This window comes from Toxorhynchites rutilus, chromosome 3 (assembly GCF_029784135.1).
Source record: "Toxorhynchites rutilus septentrionalis strain SRP chromosome 3, ASM2978413v1, whole genome shotgun sequence".
Taxonomy (NCBI): Eukaryota; Metazoa; Arthropoda; class Insecta; order Diptera; family Culicidae; genus Toxorhynchites; species Toxorhynchites rutilus.
This window is the reverse complement of record NC_073746.1, coordinates 37,524,897-37,541,438: the sequence shown is the minus strand read 5'-3', so window position 1 is coordinate 37,541,438 and position 16,542 is coordinate 37,524,897. Positions and strand designations below refer to the sequence as shown.

The 16,542-nt window shown below is 36.4% G+C and overlaps 1 protein-coding gene across 9 annotated transcripts in view; it reads left to right on the top strand.

Moving 5' to 3' along the window:
- Positions 1-12,333, top strand: part of LOC129776295 (MKRN2 opposite strand protein) — a 41,374-nt gene extending 29,041 nt beyond the window's left edge. The window contains exons 2-8 of one of the 9 annotated variants that reach the window (XM_055781845.1): positions 6,828-6,994; positions 7,531-7,917; positions 7,972-8,098; positions 10,339-10,741; positions 10,800-10,951; positions 11,032-11,135; positions 11,198-11,433. In XM_055781845.1, coding sequence (XP_055637820.1) covers positions 6,861-6,994; positions 7,531-7,917; positions 7,972-8,083 — 633 coding nt within the window. In that variant the 5' untranslated portion in view covers positions 6,828-6,860 and the 3' untranslated portion in view covers positions 8,084-8,098; positions 10,339-10,741; positions 10,800-10,951; positions 11,032-11,135; positions 11,198-11,433. Of the gene's footprint in view, positions 1-6,827; positions 6,995-7,530; positions 7,918-7,960; positions 8,133-10,338; positions 10,742-10,799; positions 10,952-11,031; positions 11,438-11,731 lie in introns of those variants that run through there. The other 8 variants (XM_055781844.1, XM_055781848.1, XM_055781850.1 and 5 more) reach the window with 8 other exon arrangements.
- The last annotated feature ends 4,209 nt before the right edge of the window (positions 12,334-16,542 follow it).

Genomic DNA, 16,542 nt, shown 5'->3' with positions numbered 1-16,542 from the left:
TAGACACTGTACCTTCCTTCTTGAACTTGGCCTCGACAATTGCCCAGTAACATTCAATTGGCCGCAGCTGGGGACAGTTAGGTGGGTTGAGGTTTTTTTCGACGTGGGTTCGTCCTTTTCCGAAAAGCATTGTAAAGTGGATTTGGCTAATGTACCGATGCCAAATTCGACCAGAATAGAGGAGGAACCTCGTGCTTTCTAAAAAGTGAAAGCAATTTCTTCTTCAAGCATTCTTCCACATAAATTTGAGCATTTATAGTCCCTTCTGTGAAAAAAGTTGACGATCGCATGCCACACGTACAAATGTTTTGCCAAACGAGCTCTTTTTGGCCGAATTTTTTCATCGCAACAGTCGTATCCGCAAATGGTACTCTCCAATCTCTCTTCAATCGATTTGGTATAAAATTGAGGTCCCCGCAGCGTTCTGGAATCTTCTTTGACGTATGTTTCGTCATCCATGAGAATGCACTGGTCGTGATCGTGCAAAATACGCTCTATAGACTTCGAGCTCGTGTTTTAGCGCGATCTTGCTACTCCGGTGTTTGTTTGGCCACTTTTGGCTTTTTATAGGTCTTTAGACCATGCCTCTGTTTATTCCGCTAAATCATCCCAACACTGGTTTTGAACTTCTTGGCCAAATCACGAAAATATGCAAACCTGTTCTTATGAATATAATTTACAACTATTCGGTACAATTCGGGATTACTTGGTCCGGGGTTTCGTCCACTTATGCTGAGATCCTCGAAAGAACACTCATTATCGAACTTTGTGACGATTCGTTTAACACTTTCTGGACAAACTTTGATTTTTTTTTTATATTTTGTGGTATGTAGCACCCTTTTCGGTGCACCAATTTTGCAGAATTTTGTTTTTAGTTTCCAGCTCAATCCACGACTATTTGAAAACAACTTTATGACCGCGACTAAATGACTTGTATTTCGATTTTTGACATGTAATCAAAGCGTTCTCTGATTACACGACAAAAAAAATTCACCCGTTTGTGTGTAATAAAGTGTTTAAGACTGCTTTTCGATACACTCTTTATATAGGTAATGGATAAAACTAACTCAACAAGAGGGGAATGTCCACGTCGCTGTTCTTTTCTTCGGGACTTGCGGTGAAAGAGGAGATATACATTACGAAAGGCCTACCCGATGTAGCTGCCTTCATCAAGAGTATCACGTGAAGAATAATGTTTCCTCTTGGGCTCTGAGCCTATTATGGACCTCAGTCCATTATGCCAATAAATCAGTGGAGGAGATAGACCAGTTAAAGATAGACGTTGTACCGAAGACCGCCAACCCGTCTAACGTTCTCCAGCTGCGATCGAAAGAATTTTTTTATGAACCTCAAAACGATGATTTACTCGAATATTGTTGTGGCCAAAAGAGAAAGCCACAAAGGAGTTGAAGAACATACTGACATCCATCTTTTCATCGCCCATGGCTAAGGTTCCAACCAATTGCTGTAAGGCTACCCGGCAGGGCGTCGAAGCATTAGGATTAGGAGACTTTTTTCATTGCCATCAGAAATTAGTCCATTTTTTAATGAATACGTTATTAAAATTCCACATCGTCAGTTAGACGACTGACAATTACCAATATACGCCCAAAATAATCTGTTGCTATGTAGAAAAACGGCCAGGAGAAGGCAATTAGTCTTGCGTAGGGTAAATCAGCCATAGTCGGCGGTATCACCATTTTCAATCAAACATTTTTGGCCCATTGTATTGCATCGCGTTGTGTGGTGTTGTGTGTAGATTACGTTTATTTGTTCACAAACTACAGTTGTTTGAGTGTCACTACCTGAGCCTTCGTATAGAAAATGGAATAAGAGAAATATCGTGTTTTGATCAAACATTGTTTTTTATGGGAAAAACTCCTGAACAATCAATGCAGTGGCTGACGAAATATTATTCCACCTCTGCTCCTTCGAGAAAAACAGTTTATCGGTGGATTAGTGAACTTCAAATAGGCCGTACAAGCACCGCAGATGCACCTCTCTCTGGAAGGCCAAAAGAGGCTACGAAACCAGAAATCGTAAAAAAAAATGCATCAACTCATTTTTAACGATTGTAAAGTGAAGTTACGCGAGTTAGCTGAGGCCGTAGGCATTTCAAAAGAACGAGTGGGATACATCTTGCACGACATTTTGGACATGAAAAAGCTATCCACGCGATGGGTGGCGCGTTTGCTGACTGTCGACCGAAAACAGCGGCGCGTTGATGATTCAACAGCCGGTTTGGTGTAATCTAGTGAACTTCTTTCGATGTTTTGTGACAATGGATGGAACGTGGATCCATTACCACATTCCTGAGTCTAATAGGCAGTATGCAAAGTGGCACTGAGGCATAATTCAAAAACTTATACATTTCGTATAGAAAGGGAAACCAAATGTTGAAAACTCGCTATACAAGGAGAACAATTCAAAATTAAACCGACAAATGACAAAACATGAGTATTTTTTATCCGAATAAAAGTGTGTACTCCGTTTGGGTTGGAGGAAATATGAGGTTTCCACAGCAATTGGGAGTTTTTTTACTCAAGCGTAACTTTTGAAAAGGGCGTATCGATTTTAGTAAGAGAATTTTTTGATAATTCATATCTCAAAAAATATGAGTCGTACCGAAATAGTGTCTTAGAAAGAGTTGTAGAGTATTGATGTTAAAACGAGAAAAAATACACGCTGAGAAAAAAATAGTATTCTTTTTTATTTTCAAAAAAAAATAATTTTTTAATTTTGTTTTTTATTTTATATGAAAAATGTACAGTCTACCCAAGCTCAAGCTCAAGCTCATCTAATTTTTATGAATTTTTAAAACTTCGAATTTTGGTATGTTAACAATCATCTTTAGCCACAAATTATGAATCCGGATGTGATTTTAAATAAAAAAGCTCTTTATCAATCTCCTTCTAAATGAAACAATTCTCGAGATATTTGGAAAAAATATTTCTAATTTATTGCCTTTTTTAATTTTATTGTTTTTTAGTTTATATATGTTTTTTTCATTTTTTCATATAAAATAGAAGTCATGTATAAAAATTAAAAATGAGTCCAAGATGGTAAAACTATTTTTGACGAACTTTGTGAAAAGTCGAATTTCTATGATTTTTTTTTATCCCTTTTGTTTATTTTTAGGCTCATTAGCATTTTAGCTGTAACAGAGCCGAATTTTAATCGTGTACATGTCACATATTTATCATATCTATAATTAGCACATTGCACAGTTGCCATTTTTCGGCGTTAGAGTATTCCCTTCTATACCATTGCAAATGGTACACATTTACACAGTAGCCATTCAGGCGTAAGAGTTTTCTATCTGTTTTTCCATTATCCAATCCAGTTAAGACTGGACAGCGGAGACAGTCGTTGATCCATTGTTGAGTTATTTATAGAACAGCAGCCCGATGTTTCTTGCAGAGCAAAGCAGTTGTTGTTGTATGGATGAATCGATCTTATTTCGACCGTGGATCGATCTCCATCGCTGATGATTATTGCGTGGACGTAGTTATTCTGTAACAACACAAAGAAAAGGTCAATGGGGGCCCTGAGTTTTGAACTCACGATCGATCGCTTACTAAGCGAACGCGCAACCAATGTGGCTACGGAGACCCCTTCGAATTTTCGGAGACTTCGAATTTTTAGCCACAAATTATGAATCCTGATGTGATTTAAAATAAAAAAAGCTTTTTCATTTAATTTTATATTTGTATTTTTTATTTTTTCATATAAAATAGAAGTAATGTAGACAATTAAAAATGAGTCCAAGATGCTAAAATTACATTTGTGGAACTTTGTGGAACATCGAATTTTTATGAATTTTCGAAACTTCGAATTTTTGTATGTTAACAATCATTTTTAGCCACAAATTATGGTGTTACCCAGGAGTTTTAACGCACATGTCTTCAACGTAACTCCTAAACATATATTATTACCATAATGATGTGAGGAGATGATCTGGCGTAGTGGTAACATCCATACCTCTCACGCTAAGGGTCATGAATTCAATTCTCACTCCTGACATTCTTCCATAAATGGAAGTAACAGTGACGAACCAGCCAAAAAGTGTTGACAGTCACTGTAATACCCTGTAAAAACCCTAATGATGTATTTGGAAAAGTTGTTGAAAATCACAAGCAAATTCAAAAATTTCATGAATATGACGGTATAACACGACAAACATATTAAAAGAGCCTATTTACTATAAAAAAGACAATAAATTAGAAATATTCTTTTAAATACCTCAAGAATGGCTGCATTCAGAAGGAGATTGATAAAGAACTTTTTTGTTTTTAATCACATCGGGATTCATAATTTGTGGCTAAAAATGATACAAAAATTCGATGTTTCGAAAATTCATAAAAATCCGATGTTCCACAAAGTTCGTCAAAAATAGTTTTACCATCTTGGACTTATTTTTAAATTTTTTACATGATTTCTATTTTATATGAAAAAATAAAAAAAACATTATAAAATTTAAAAAAAAATAAAAAAGACAATAAATTAGAATTTTTTTCAAAAATCCTGAGAAGGGCTGCGATTTTGCGAAGGCGATTTTGATTTAAATCACATCAGGATTCATAATTTGTGGCTAAAAATGATTGTTTACGTACAAAAGTTTCAAAAATTCATAGAAATTCGATGTTCCACAAAGTTTGTCAAAAATAGTTTTACTCATTTTTAAATTTTGTACATGACTTCTATTTTATATGAAAAAATGAAAAAAATAAAAAATACATATATAAATTAAAAAAACAACATTAAAAAAGGCAATAAATTAGGAATGTTTTTTCAAATATCTCGAGAATTGTTGCATTTGGAAGGAGATTGATGAAGAGATTTTTTTTTATTTTAAATCACATCAGGATTCATAATTTATGGCTAAAGATGATTGTTAACATACAAAAATTCGAAGTTTCAAAAATTCATAAAATTTCGATGAGCTTGAGCTTGTGCTTGGGAAGACTGTACATTTCATAGTTGCTCTCCGTGATTGACCTGAACCAGCGAAATTGCACAAAGAACACAATGAATGACGCTTGGGACTAGCAAATCATTCTCCTTGTGCAATTCTCGGTGATTCGAGCTTTAAATGGTCAATAACGACGCCGGCCACGTCCTTACAGCCACCAGGGGAAGGGAAGGAATGTTAGTATGATATTCACCGCCCGAAGGCCAGAAGGGTCGCCTCTGTAGCGAGGTTCCCTAGCGATTATCATCGAAACGATAGTTGTTAGTGGGAGAAGGTGAGAAACAGGATTCACTGTGGTAAGTGATGTGACTATGTTCTAACTATTCATTCGACGAAACGAAAATTCGAAAATCGGCGGAGATTGTTTATAAGTAACATAATAGAGGAAATCTGTAAAAATCATTGGCCGACTACACATTCCATTATTCATCACAAGTACCATTTATCAAAATTTAATCGCGATGGCGGAGAGATTTCTTATGTCGAAAAACAGGCCTTGAATGTATTCCAAATGGCAAGCTTTAGAATACGCGTGACAGTGCAAGTCGGAGAAATTTTTTTTACGAAAATGGAATCAGAATGGATGATACTGTGTGACGCTAACCAGTTGGTTTGTTTTTTAGAAGTCGCAATTTTTGCAATAGCGACGCTGAGCTCTAAGGAACGTTACTAGTGGAGTTTGAAGATGTTAAGTTGGGGTTGGGTTATTGCAACGAGATACATGCCAAACTCATAGGTAGAACACTGAAACGCTCTACGTAACTAATTATAAATTTTTGTCTCCAAGTTCAATAATTCCAATATCTGGATTGTGTTTACAGATAAAATTATGAGTGCGAGATATCCGTCACTAGTTATTTACAGTTCTGGTTGTTTTCTTCAAATCTTTAATTATTTGATTATTTCATTGTTCAAATATTTAATCTTCAATGAATAACGGAACCTATCGCCGGGTCGACCGACTCTAAAAGGTTTCAATTGGTTACCTCATCAGGTTTCTCATTGTTAACTCTCCGCCGTCGCAATTGAAACTTGATACAGGATACGCCAGAAGTTATGGAGTATTCTACCGGGACGATTGTTTCTAGAGGAGTTCTCTTGGTTACCTTCTCAGGTTTCTCAAAGATAATTCTCCACCGTGGCGCGATAAAGTACACGCGCAATGAATGACGGAACATATTGACGATTGTTTCTAGAACGTCTATATTATCACATCACTTACCGCAGTGAATCCTGATTTTTCTTAACCATTCCCACTAACAACTATCCCTTCCATGATAAACGCTAGGGAACCACGCTATAGAGGCGACCCTTCTGGCCTTCGGGCGGCGAATATCATACTAATATTCCTTCCCTTCCCCTGGTGACTGTAAGTACGTGGCCGGCGTCGTTATTGACAATTTAAAGCTCGAATCACCGAAAATTGCACAACGAGAATGATTTGCTAGTCCCAAGCGTCATTCATTGTGTTCTTTGTGCAATTTGGTTGGTTCATGTCAATCACGGAGGGCAACTACGAATTGTACAGTCTACCCAAGCTCAAGCTCAATAGCGCTCGGCTGTATGTTGCCAAAGTCGTCGAAGGAAAGGCGTTCCATTTCATACCGCATTTGCCGTTTACAGTAGTAATTGTGTCATTCGACTACCATTTGTTTTTAGTTTCCGGAGATCTCAAGTCACCTCGGAATACGAGGAATTTTCCCAGTGCACGATTTGTATGTTGCTTGAACGGTATGGGCAATCCGTTCCCAAATAAGTTCATCTATTTTTATTAATTTTTACGAAGTTTCAGAGTTACAGAATTATTTTTTAACCATAACAAAACTATTACCATGAATGTATCTATTGTTTTCAGATTTATTGGAAATTTCAACAATTTCTCTTTGGAATGCCGCATAGCAATGATCCTGATATAATCTGCTTTAAACACTGCGGAAATGATATTTTCATGTTTTCGGTACCGAACCGATGTCCACTTTGCAATGGAAATTTGGAACAATGCAGGGAATTTCTGCCTTTCACGTAAGTATTTTTTACCTTTCTACAGTAATATAGTGTACTTCAAGGCGTTAGAACCACTCTTTTTTTAAGTTTCCTGCGATACAGAAAAGCTCGTTGGAAATTATGTATATAGAGTGGGAAAAAGCAACTGCCTCCATCTACAAGACTAGAACATTCAAAATACTGCTTAATCGAGTGTTTTCACCGCGAAGAACGTGGTACAAATTTGAACAATCCACAACTTGTTTTTATCCCATCTGTTTAAATTATTAGGCTCATTTTTAGCAATCCAGCTGTAACAGAGCCGAATGAGGAGTAACATCTGGTTCTATAGTTATGAAACAAAATTCTTTGGCAATATGTTTTTTTTTTCGAATGTTTCAGGCCCAACCAAAACACTGAATGTTATGAGTTAGTTTTATAAGCGAAAAAATTGTATATAATTTTATCATTTTGAAAGATTTCTTTCGCATCTGTTGAAACTAAAAAAGGGTGGTTCTATAGCTATGACACGAAATAGATAATAATACTACCAAATCATTATTCTTCCTTACCAGTTTACCATATCCGTTCATCAGTGCCACAGAAAGCCCCTGCTCTGTGATACTGCGACCGTCACGTGGAGATTTTTTGAGAGATTTTCATAATAGAATCAATTTACACATAGCTCTGACCGATTCTCGAGGGTCAATAGTGGAATTTGACAGCCCGGGCCTAATGTACACCGCTTCAAAGAACGTAGACAAATCGCTGTGGAAACAATGCCTGCTGATCGCAAAAGTACCTGAATCGTGGTTCGGTGAATGGGATCGACAAATATACCACGTAGCTAGAGAACGGGGTTGGGACCAGATGAAATATGATGAACAAACTTTGAATTGCTACAGCTTCGTATTGGATTTTGTGCGGTTACTCAGATATGATTCGTTGACTGCCAATGATAGGTAAGCATAAAAAATCTCAAATATTTTTGTTTATGCAAAGTAGTTTTTTTGCAGCAATGAGTTCTGTACAAAGTACGTTCTACCGAAAACTGTTCTCGCAGCTAAATACATAACAATTTTTAGAAGAATTGAAGAACATGGAATGTGGAAGGAACACCATCGGTGATTGTGGTGGAAAGTGGTAATAAACAACATTGACCCGTTGATGATATTAAGATGTTTTTTATTGTTGGTCATATCATTTTGTTTAGATTTTATATACTTTGTAGAAATAATGAATAAGTGTAGAAGTTTAAAAAAACGAATTCAAAAAAGTTTGCCATTCGAGCATTTTCGAAGAATTATTTAACTTTTTGTCACAACATTCCATCAAAATTTTTATTCCATGTCGGTGTACCAACACCATTCTTGCAACTTCTCCAAAAGCTAGTTCTCGCTCCAAATGGTACAACCGATTCATTCGTCAGTCATCTCTTCTGCCTGTTTGTTAATGAAATGTGGCACACAGCGCTCGAAAATTCGTGTTAGATTTGATGCAACATGCGACTTATCTCTGTTTTCCTGACCGTTCAAAATGATTCTGGTCAGAACGTAACAGTTAATCGGGACCGTTCTACTAGAAGAACATTATCACCAACGTTTTGTACCACAAATGGGTGCTCATTGTGAGGGATCTGTGGTTTCAACAAAGTGAAACTGATTTCACGGATACGATTTTGTATCGATTGATTTTTGACGGACCACGACTAGTGGATGGTGTCCAAGATATGGTCACAATCTGCAGGGTGAATTTTCCGGGTTTTTGAGTGAAAGTCTCTTATAAATAACTTTGGGTTTTGTTCAAGTCGCTGGTTTCTCACTGTTGGATCTGACCGTTGATAGGAACGGAGGATCCTTCGGGTAAAGGAAGCCCTAATGATAATAGCAGGAATCTGTAAATCAGGAACATTGGTCTTGGAAAATACTGTTTGGGTATAGCTTGTGTGGAGAATTGAAAACACTTTGGAAAACTTCTAAACACGGAATTGATTTACGGAGTTTATTTAGTTTTGAAAATTCTAACATTTGTTCGATTTCATTTTAGTCAGTCGAACATATGCCTCAAAAACGCTTCGGCAAATGCTCATTTCAGCAGCCCGTCGTGTGTTGCACAAAAGCTGCTTCGCAGTTAAAAAGACGTTTTCGAAACGTTTCTCTGTTATATTATCCAGCTAAATTTCAATGGTCGAACAAAAGCTACAATTTGGGCTAGTGATGAAACGGAGAGTGGTTTGGCTTCGAGGATTACATTTTAGGGAGTAATAAACACATTTTTACATTAAATTAATGAATTATGATTATATTTTCCGTATAGAATGAATACCCCTTAATAGAGTATCAAGTATGTTGAAAGGAAAATTGAACAGTTTATTTTTCTGTTAAGCATTTAATAACAGATAAGGTCACAATGATGAAATTTTTGTGGATATATTGAAATAATTTTAATACCAGTCGAGAAAGAGTAAGTACTACGAATACAAATAACAAAGAACATCAATCAATTATTTCCATTCAAGATTACAAAACTTGGAACTGTCTTCAGGGATTATAATCTGAGATAGAATACACTTATTTAACCATAAATCAAACTGAACGAAGCATAAGAGACGAAATTGAATTAAACCTTCATAAGTTATAATAAGTCATAGTTTTAATGAATTAAGTCGCTTTTCACGCGGGGGATGCGTGCCGTGTAAAAAACCGAGTAAATTTCAAAATCCGTGTAAAGATCTAACAAACAGTGAATTATTACTTTGAAATGTAACCCATATTCTAACATTTGATTAAACTTTTTTTTTTGCATGCTACAATCATGATATCTGTTTCTTTTTATTTCTCAGATACTAATCAGTGATATAATACAAACTTATTTCGTGAAAAGTCACATCAGTCAGCACATTAAATCTGTTTACACTGGAGTCACTTTTTACGTGGTTGATACGTGCCGCGTAAAAACGAAATTCGCGTGAGAAAAAAAACCGCGTAAATTCCGAAATCCGTGTGAAAATATATCGCGGAAGAAGAAAACCGCGTAAAAAGCGACTTCAGTGTATATATTAATTTAATTTTGAAAACAAATCTGATTTTTCTTGTGTTAATGTGAAATCATTGATTTTTTCTAATATCCGGTATCCGGCCTATTACAACTTTTCATCGTTGTGTAGGTGTGCACCATGTGCATTCTGTGTATTGGTATTGGTGTCAGCTTTAGCCTCATATATACACTGGAGAAAAACATTAGTAAACCCGGCTACCAAATCTTTAGTAGTCGAATTATTGGTAAAATGTACACATTTTTAGTAAAAATTACCAAAATTATGTAAAAATTATGTCAAATGCAATATACATCTCTACCAACGATTCGTACATTTTACTTCGTAGGGTGAGTAACCTCGTTGTCATATTTGGGAAGTTGCGAAATGCGCACATCGTGATTGTGATTTCTCCGGTGGAAAAGAAGCCCGGGATGCAGTACGGAGGTGAACATTTGTTTTTTTCGGATACTAATCAAACCAGAGCCGTCCGATAGAGTAAAGTATGGACGTAGTTCTTGAACAGTACCTAGTACGCACCTAGTGAAATCGTATCGCTAAAACAACGTCGATGTACTTGATTCAGAAGAGGAGAACGAACAATCGATGGAAGCTTCCAGTAGGGCTAGTAGTGAGACACAACGTGGAGATTGTGTGGAGCATTAACTCATAAAATCTTTACCATTTTATCGCACATCCGACGGAGCATGTTTTTATACGATTTGTGAGGAAACATCATGGAGGAAATTGAGGTACTGTAATTGTATTTGCCTGATTGGAAACAAACAGATATGAAACTGTATATTTCAGACATACATCCGTAAGGACATGTGTACACAATGTTTCATGTGATGGATTCCCCGTTTTCCTGGGATGATTGGCACAAAATTCACTACGAAAATCCGCCTCGAGATATATGGTTCGTTCATGATAAGGATTAGCCCAGCTACATTTTTCTTCAGGTACAAGTTTGTAATATACATATTTTACGCCATCAAGTCCAATGATATGGTCAGTAGTTGATGATTTTCTGTCTTCATAGCACGTGTTGTTCTGTGAGCGTTGTAATGAATAGTTTGATTCGGATGGAACTTTCAACGTACAACTAGAAAAAAGATACAAATACGAACAAATACAAGTGATTAAGTTTCGTCATTGCACATTGGAAGACACTTCTCGGTCACACATTATGCTTTTGCTAATTCCAGATGATTCCTCTCCCTGAATGATGAAAGAAACAGGATCATGATCGAGTACAGATGGCAATGGAAAAATCGTATGGGATCGACTTAGTTGACGCTGCGATTAGACCTGTCCCCTAGTACTCTGCTCGTAGAATTATTGTAATGACAATTATTGTTTTTTTTTTTGTTATTTACTTGTTATTGAAGAATTATCCCAACTGTATATAGAATAAGTTACTATCAATGTATTTGAAGTATGTAGAATAACATGTAATCAAACGTAGCATTTTGAGCGTAAATTAATTATTTACAAAAAAAATCCCTAAAGAGAAAACCTTACAAATGAGATACAAAACTAGGCCAACAAATCCTATATAATTGAACCGACGTTGTGTCGATATTGATCCAACTTTGTATCAACAAATCGTGCTCTTGTTTGACATGCTGCCTACCAATTTTTTTCGTCGGATGTACCAATGATTAGTACGGCAGAAAATGACTAGTGAATTAGTAACATGTACCAAAAAATTTGTCATATTTACTAATGTTTCCTCTCAGTGTAGGCTAACCGACGCGCACGGTGTCGATTTGCTGTTATTTGTTGTGCATTAACCGTGCACAATGAAGGAGTAATCCGACGTAGTAGACGACATATTCCGGCGGTTGAAGCAGAATTTCATCTATACTAGCATCCGTCGGTACCGGGAAAAGGGCTCGTCCAAGGTCCGCGCCTCCGGGCGGCCATTTCAACGAGAACGCCATCAGCCATCAAGGTGGTGAGGTGGCGGGTTCGTCGAAAAAGGAACCGCTCGATCGGAAGATCGCAGCTAACCTGGATGTGTCGATCGGAACTGCCCACACCATCATGACGAAAGACTTGGGATACAAGGCGTACAAAAAAGCAAGGATCACGGAGTAACGAAGGTAACAACGGAGAAGAGGCTGGACAGAGCCAAACTGATACTTTCCCAGCACGTAGGTCAGGAGCTCGTGTTTTCTGATGAGAAACTCATATTAGCTTCTAGCTAACATGTCGTGAAGGTTCTCAATAAACATTGCCTCGATGAAAATTTATGCAGCTAAGAATATCTTGTATGAAAATGTACAAGAATAAATTCGGGTCTGTTACAGCTGATTTAGAGCCTAATAAAATAAACAGGTGAGAGAAAAAAAAATCTTGTATTTTCATTTTTTTACACATTTTTAAAGTGCATTCGAACTAATTGAACACCTTGTAAGTATTATTAGAAGTTTATCGAGTAAACAGTCTCTCACGGTATCCAGTATGTAAAATTGAGTAACTTTTCAGAATGGCGAAACATTCATTGCTTTTTCACATCAATCCGCGTTGACTGCATTGAGCTTCGTATTACGAAATGGGGGAGTTAGCATGACAGTATGGGTTTGCAGATGAAATGAACACTTTTAAAATAAAAATTATGAATGAAAATTATTTTTCCCAAATCAAATTAGTACTCTATGTAAATGAAAATCACTTTTTCTTGCAAGTAGAAAAATATCATACAAAAATTACGTCTAAAGATAATTTTATATTATAATGATGAGTTTTGGTGAGAATATCTGAAAATTCATAGAAAATAGTTTAAATTAGGGTCAGATAACGCGGCAAATAACGCGAAGAAAAAAAATTCATACAAATTTTAGCAATTTAAAACTAATCTGATAAAGAATAGTTGGTCTCATACAAACTAATGTCGACATCATTCCGCCGTCAACGCGATTTCAGTGTTAATTTGATAAATGAGCAGGGCAGTCCAAAATCTGATCCCGGCTTCTATGATTCTGTTAAAATACCCAATTACGTTGGTTTTGGTGCAAAAACGGCAGCAAATGATTCTCGAACACCTCGATGTACTCCTGACTAATAATATTGTGTTCATTCGTGTTGATGGAGAAACATTCTGCACTAGTCCACATTGGAAGAATCTTCTCCAAACCATTATACATTATCCTTCTAAGTCCCGAATTGTAGTATAACGTGGCCGAAATATGAAGTGGAACGCGCACACTCTTGATGGTGGAAAAGGTTTCTATTGGGTTGACAAAAACAGATAAGCTGAGATACTGCGCTGTTGAGGTTGAGGCTGGTGGTTCCCGAAATAAATCGCAACAGAACTGAACAAAAACAGTCACTCAAAAAAAGTGTACACCCATACCTCGCTTTGCGGCCTAGATTCGTTCCACGAAACTTGGCCGCAGATCGAAAAGCCATATAAGGAATCAATTATTCTAATACAAATTCAATCAGATAGGTTCCAAATTTATTAAATACTAGCTGACCCGTCGAACTTCGTCCCGCCCAAAATCGATTTTTTGATTTGAATACTTACAAACATCCACGTTTTTTTACTGAGTGAACGTTAGTTAGTCCAATCACTGAATTCTTCATTGATTGATTACTCTCTGACCCTTTACAATTTCCTTTTACTTTAAATTGTCTAGTACTTCTACAAAAAATCGTCCTTATAATATAAAATTATTTTCAGACACAATTCTCGTTCAAGATTCTTCAAGCATTTGGAAATAACATGTTTCTCCGTTGCATGGAATACATGTTTGATACAGAGAATATTACAATATAAAGACAGCTCAAATCGGACCATTCTTTCCTCGTGTTTAGGGCACACCAACACATTTGGCCTTCCATTTTTGTTTATATAAATAGAAGATATAGGAATGCGTTATTCCGTCTGAAAATCCTTTTCCCCTTTCAAACAAAAATCAATTTCGTTAGCGCCAACATCAAATGAACTAACAACGCTTAGCTAATTGTAGAATATATGGGAATTCAATTTTACGAATTATCTCTCCGCTATATTGATCTACGGGAAGAGACGAATACAACGAATTATAGATGACTCAAATTGACCCATTCGTTCCTCGGGTTTTGCGCTTACCAACATATTTGGCCTTCCATTTTTATTTATAGATATAAGATATGGAAATGCGCAAATATCGAATGGACTAACAACGCTTATTATGATGTAATTTTCGAACATGTGGGAATTTAATGGGAATTCATGATTTTCCGAAAATTTTCCGATTTTTCTCTCCACTATAATGATCTACGGGAAGAGACGAATACAACAAAATACAGGAAGTTAAAATCGGACCATACCTTCTTCGGGTTTTCCGCTTACCAACAGATTTTGACTCACATTTTTATTTATATAGATAGATATAGGATATGGTAATGCGTTATTTCGCCTGCAAATCCATTTCCACTTACGAACAAAGATCAATTTCGATAGCGCTAACATCGAATGGACTAACAACGCTTATTATGATGTAATTTTCGAACTTGTGGGGATTCAATTCTCCGAGTTTTCCGACCTTCCTTCAGAGTTTTCCGAAAATCTTCCGGTTTTTCTCTCCACTATATTGATCTACGGGAAGAGACGAATACAACAACACGAAGAAGGCTAAAATCGGACCATCCCTTCTTCGGGTTTTCCGCATACCAACAGATTTTGCCTTACATTTTTATTTAACATTACAGTTACATTACATTACTTACATTTAAGTTAAGATCCCAACATTAAGACCCACCGCCAGATATACAGCCATAGAAGAAGGAGGGTAGCCATAGAGCAAGGACAATGGGTAAATAAAGAAATAGCAGCTTCCTAATAGAGATATAGTAAATCCGCCTGTGGCGATACGGGTAATTAAATAATTTTTGTTTTCAGATATAAAATGACGAAACAATAAATAAATTAGTTCTAGTCTAGAGCTCAAACCTATAACATGTTTCTATTAAGTACAGAAATCTAAATTCCTTAACTTATAACATGGTTTATCATTCAAAATGCATTCTATATTTTTATTTCCTTTAAATGAAAAATATACACAGACTCTAAAAAATAACAAGAATGCCAAACGCTCAGCTTTCAAGAAAAAAATAAAAATATATAGCACCCTTGGTCCCGAGACCATGTAAACTATAAAAAACAAAAATGATTACGAAAACGAAATCGAGTATTTTTTTTAGAAGCGTAATTTTTTTTCGAAAAGGACTAGCTGATTGGCTTTAATTTGATATGTCGATCATCTGAACCGGTCCAGTAGTTTGAAAGTTAAGGATTTTGAAAAAAAGTATTTTTCGGACAAAAGGGAAAAAACGATTTTTGGGACCACCCGAAAATGGAAATGGGCACCCTAATGAAAAAACAAAAAAAAAAGGATTAAACATTTTGCGACAAGGAACAAAACTACCATTTTTCACGAAAATCTGAGAACGACTTTATCGACATTGAAAAAAAATTTTTTGCCGTTATAGTGATTCATTTTAGGCTGTAAATCGAAAACGTGCTTCAATTGAAGAGGGCCGTTATAGCGAAATGCCGTATAAAAAGCGACCGTATAGCGAGGTATGGGTGTAGTAGGCTAGAAATATTGTGGTTTGATATTGTATTTCAAAACAAAAATTGACCGAGTAAACGTATGCTGTCCGACGCTCGCTAAAGCTCGGTCGGAAATTGTTAAAGGATCGTATTCTATGCTTCAAAATAACCGGGCAATCAGTGGAACACAGGTTTGCGTGCGAGACACTGCCGCTTCCGTCGAATCGCGTCATCCTGGCGGCTTGGACCGCCTCGATTCCTTATCCTCGTTTAATGGGGACTTCGCCCCCATCCGCTATTGTCCTCCGAAAAAAAAACGATAAACGAAAACGAAATATTTCTATTACAAATTTAATAGAAATTACGCTTTTTTCCTGTGAAGCGTTTATACCTGTGGTGAGACATCTGTTTCGCATGAGTTGATTCAGGTTTTCGTAAATTCGTCAATACCCATCATACTTTTCCCGCGCCCCAATATTTCTATTCTACTACACTTTTTCTGCGATTTATTCCGGTTATGGCAGTAATGGTAGTAAATCAAAAATCGAGAGTGAGTAAGAATCGAAATTTCCTGTGATAGATAGCATTCCACAGTCGGCCAGGGAAACATGGACAGAAGAACCAGATCACTAGATATCAGTGCCTACAGCATCCTTCATCTTTATTTTCATGAATTACCTCTTTTTTATTTTTATTTTTTTCAATTCAATTGAATATGAACTAATCGAATGAATGGGAAATAAAAGATGAAACAAACTCGATGTGGAATATAGGCGCAAAACAATTATTTCTCTGATGTTATAAATAGAAAGATATGGAAGAATGTCCGCCAAGCCAAGTCTCTGGTTCAGTTGGGTTGTTGCGACCATAGCTGCAACGAACCATCATCAGGATGTAAAACAAATTGCAGTGTAGGTTTGTTCCGTCGTATCTAGAATTTGTAGGCCTTGTACTACTCACTTCTACCTAAACAATGTTGAATAATTATCCTAAAAACAATAGAAC